The sequence below is a fragment of the Pseudomyrmex gracilis genome, unplaced genomic scaffold, assembly GCF_002006095.1.
Source record: "Pseudomyrmex gracilis isolate BER0280 unplaced genomic scaffold, ASM200609v1 scaffold_3424, whole genome shotgun sequence".
NCBI classification, from domain to species: domain Eukaryota; kingdom Metazoa; phylum Arthropoda; class Insecta; order Hymenoptera; family Formicidae; genus Pseudomyrmex; species Pseudomyrmex gracilis.
This window is the reverse complement of record NW_018024008.1, coordinates 895-5,655: the sequence shown is the minus strand read 5'-3', so window position 1 is coordinate 5,655 and position 4,761 is coordinate 895. Positions and strand designations below refer to the sequence as shown.

The 4,761-nt window shown below is 33.1% G+C and overlaps 1 protein-coding gene across 1 annotated transcript; it reads left to right on the top strand.

The window, feature by feature from the left end:
* Positions 1–3,508: 3,508 nt before the first annotated feature.
* LOC109863166 (baculoviral IAP repeat-containing protein 3-like) lies at positions 3,509–4,264 on the top strand (the record flags this gene model as incomplete). Its single annotated transcript, XM_020443370.1, has 1 exon — positions 3,509–4,264. A coding segment is annotated over exon 1 (756 nt), but the record flags the coding sequence as incomplete, so codon positions are not given.
* Positions 4,265–4,761: the final 497 nt, after the last annotated feature.

Genomic DNA, 4,761 nt, shown 5'->3' with positions numbered 1-4,761 from the left:
AATGTTATTATATCTACTGTTAGTATATCTAATGTTATATTAAACTATATTATAACACTATATCATACAATATAAATTTATAACTATTATAGAATTTATTACAAGTTACTGTACCACAGAAGTGTGGTCAACTCATTTATGTTAATTGTGATGTATAAGTGATTTTTTATGTGCTCTATGTGTACGTGTACTTATTAACGTATCATATAAGTAGAAACAGAAAACTTTATACATATTAAACACTAATATAAAAACTATTTTATCTTCAAAGTATACAAATGTGTGTTATAAACTATTATATTATAATATAACTTAGGAACTATTATAAACATATACAATTACTTAACATATAAAAGCATACAGATAGTAGAAAACAACTAATATAAAAAATATTAGAAACAACTAATATAAAACTACTATAAAAAAATATAACAAATAACTATTCGAGTTCAATTTCTATCGCTTCTACTTCCTCGTCACCTGTAAGAAGAAAAAGAACACTTGTTTAATACTTATTTAATANGTGTATTTTGGTTTGTTGTCATCTTTACTTACTTGGAGGTGTAGTTTCATAAGCGTGAATATATCCTATCACTTGATTGATCATAACTCCCATTTCTTCAAATCGGGCTGTCTGTGTTTGCAGGACCCCGGTCAAGTCTCGCACAATGTTGGTTGCAACATGTCTGAAAAATAACATATACAATGTACACGCATGTTTGAGCATGCAGTATGTAACATATATTATTGATACTTACAACTGCTGGGGAAGCTAATCTCCATGTCTCATTCCAATACGAACTTCCGCGTCACGTTTTTGCAACTCCTGCAGGTGACTGTTCAATGTTTGTATGCTTTTGACCAGCATATTAACCGTGTGATACAAATGAGATGCAGCTGGCTGAGCAATGGATGTTTGTTGGATACACTCTTCTATAATATTTATAGTAGATTTCTTGACGATACAATGTACTTGACAATGAGACTGAGACTGATGAGATTCGTCAAAAGTCGCTTCTTTTTATACCTTATCCTTTAAATGTGTTAAAAATCTGTGTGCTCTTTTCTCGTATCCCACAGGATGCCAATGAACTTATATCAGACTGCAACGTCTGTACATGGTTTATCTATTTCACTGCGACTATGCTTATTTTATATCTACATGCGTGTGAAACTAAAAAGTATGCATCTTGTTACATCAAGACGCTATTTATCTCAACCAAAAAACCCGCGAATGCACAATTTGGTTTTTTTAAATAGCTTAATAGTATATCACTTTTGTTGCAGTTATGCAAGTATTTTATTCGTATGTGGTTGAAACATTTCAATGTCTTGATTCTTACCGCATCTTGTTACATCAAGACAGCATCATCGTGCATAATCATCACTATGGATCATGTTATATACGAACGTGCCGCGCAAACGTGATTGAAACACTTAATAATATTAGTTTGTCGTTACTGCAACTATGCAATGTTTTTATATCTATGTAGTTGAACATCGAAATATCACTTTGTGCTAAATAATCAAATCGTTATTGAAGAAGGAGCTATTTCTCGTCCAATCAAATAAGATGAAGCGGTGAGGTGATTAGTATTTAAGAACTCCTATCTCACATTCGCATATCAATCGATTCTAACTACAAAGTATGATAAAGAAGAAACTACTGAAAAACTTCACAACGTAAGTACTAAATTTGGTACATATTGGCTTTTGTTTTATCTGATGAGTTGCTTATTGAATTGCTATTTATCGGATAAATGGCTTATCTCTTTCTGCGTTGTTTAGATCATGAAGCTACCACCAGGAGTTGAATGGAATGAAATAGAAAAAGGAGCCCAGACGGTACAATGATGTATTTAAGATGTCTTGAAGATATCTCACAGAGACTTTGAATGTGCAAAAGATATCTCCTTGAGACATTTTCGAACGAGTAATGATGTTCAAATAATATCTCAGGGATATGCCTGAGACTGCTAATGTCCACATCAAAAACATGCAAATGATATCTCTTGCAAAAGTTCTAAAAATGAGGGGAATTTCGAGATTTCACTCGAATTAGTTTTTGAAGGCCTGATACAGCTCGCCGATCAACCGATGAACTCCATTGAAAAGGACCGGACTTGAAAAATCCTAAGGTGATTAGTGAGATTTGAACTCGGAGACCTCCGCAAGCCCATATCCGCAGCCCCTGCACTCAGTTCGCAAGACTACTTGCTTCTTACTAAATTATAATTGTTTTTATCTACTTATTCTTGAGCTATTGTACACATTTTGTTTATTATTTATTTTAATCATTATTTAATAAAAATATTGCAGTGCAATGTATACATTGCAACTTGAGAATTGATTTTCATATCTCGCGCAAAATATATTGTGCGAAGATTTGTGATGTCATCAATAAATATTTCAAAAATATTATAAGACTATCACGGAAGTGTAATACATTGCATTCAAATTTCCTATACATTAAGCGATGTNTTTGAGATATACTTGAAAGAAAACAGTACTAATATTCTTAGAAAAATATCTGTGTGATATTTCAGGGATGTGATATCACATGATATCATAAAATGACGTAGAAACGATATCATTCTACAATCAAATGATATCATGTGCCGTCTGGGAGAGAATTATTTTGAATTGATTGATAGTGTTCGACCAATAGATCATCCAGAGACCTATCACGATCTGCTCCATTGTGTTTGTCTCAATATTGCCAATCCAGAGGTGCGAGTATTCTATCTCGAGCAACGCATACCGCGACGGCGAATATGTGTAGAATGTTACGAACAACATGAACCAATAGATCTCTTCGTTGTATGCGCGGATACACATTCCCTCTACAGCACCTTATTTTTCTTACCGTGGGCAATGCACTGTATGATATACGCTAAGCTACTGTTTAAAATTGATGGACCAGCCTATGACTGCAAAGCATGTATACTGGAATTTATGGAGAATAGACATCTATTGCAAGCAGAAGGTGAAGTTTTTGTGAACGAGCGATTGTAACGAAAAATGAAGTATATTTGTGTACTTTTTGTACTGTACATAATACCTATAAATAAATAAATATATTATAAATAAATAAATATATTACATATATTACATAAATGAGAAATTTATTCCTTCATGTCTTGTCTTAACAATACTGTGCTATAAGGAAAAAAGAGAATCGTGCTGACATATGCAACGCGATGATGCACTAAAAACACGTGCTGTTCGAAAATATAAAATTACAATATGTGTAATACTATCACTTGCGTGTCATTATTTGTTTTTTGTACACACGTGCTGTTCGAAAATATCAAATTACAATATGCGTAATAATATCATTTGCGTGTCAAGTCGTTTTTTGTGCTAATTAATCACAAGTTCAATGAAGAAGAGGCTATCTTTTGTCCAATTAAAAGAAAGAAAACGGTGGGGAGAATAGTATTTAAGAGCTCGTAGTTTGTGTCTACCCATCAGTTTTGCAGAGAAAAAGAATTTTATATTCGTCAGAATGGCTAAACAGTGTATTCCGGAGAACTGTCAAGAAGACTATAGATTCGAATCGGTTCGATTAGCCAGTTTTAAAGATTGGTCATGCCCATGGATAAAGCCGGAACAACTGGCTGAAGTTGGATTCTATTACACGAGTGAAGAAGATAAGGTGAAATGTTTTGACTGTAAACTTGAAATATGCAAATGGGAAACAAATGACAATCCAATGGCTGATCATCGACGGTGGTCTAGGCAATGTCGATTTGTTGAAAACTTATCCTGTGACAACGTAGCCGATGTGGAATCTAACACAATTCCGGAAATAGTAGACAAGAAATCCACGTGTTTTATGTCCGTTTCCAGTTTGGATGATGTTACCGAGGACATTGGAATGTTAAATAAAGCATTATCGAAACCGAAATATCCACGATTTGACACTTATAAAGCGAGAATTAATACATTAGAAGTATGGCCAAAATTATTAAAACAATATTTAGCAAATGTAGGATTTTATTACACGGGGAAAGATGATCAGACGTTGTGCTACTATTGCGGAGGAGGATTGAGAGATTGGAATCCGGAGGATGTTCCCTGGGAGCAACACGCAAAGTGGTTTGAATACTGTCCGTTCCTGATTGTTTGCAAAGGACGCGATTACATAAACACAGTCATCAACGGAACATATTATACAAAGGACAATTCAACCAATTCATCTGAAGAAGTACAAGAAGCAGACAAAAAATCGGATGAAGATACTGACATATTGCGGCAGAATGTGCTACTTTTTATTGTTATAGTAGTTTTATATGTTGTTATATTTGTATTACAATGTTACTTAAAATAGTTTACTTCTAATGTTTTATTTTCAATAGTTTATAAGATTAACATATAATATACACATAGTAAATATGTATACTTTATATATTGTTTCTTTTAGAACGAGTAATAAAAATATGTATACTTTATCATTGTTATTTCTAGCCAAAAAAGAACTTTGCAACTTAGTCATAATTGTCTCGTTTTGCACTGCGTTTTACACATATGATATGAAATTGCAAGTCTGCAACGGTTTCGTCTTACTCGTTTTACAAAGCATTCTAAAACATAATATATAATCACACATACATGTGCAACAATATGTCAAACNAAATATAATCAATCCACGTTTAATTCCGATTGTAGCATGTTCAATCAATCCACATTTAACTTTGATCGTACCATGCTTAATCATACTTGAACTTTGTAACCACAAATAAACCACGTTCAACCATC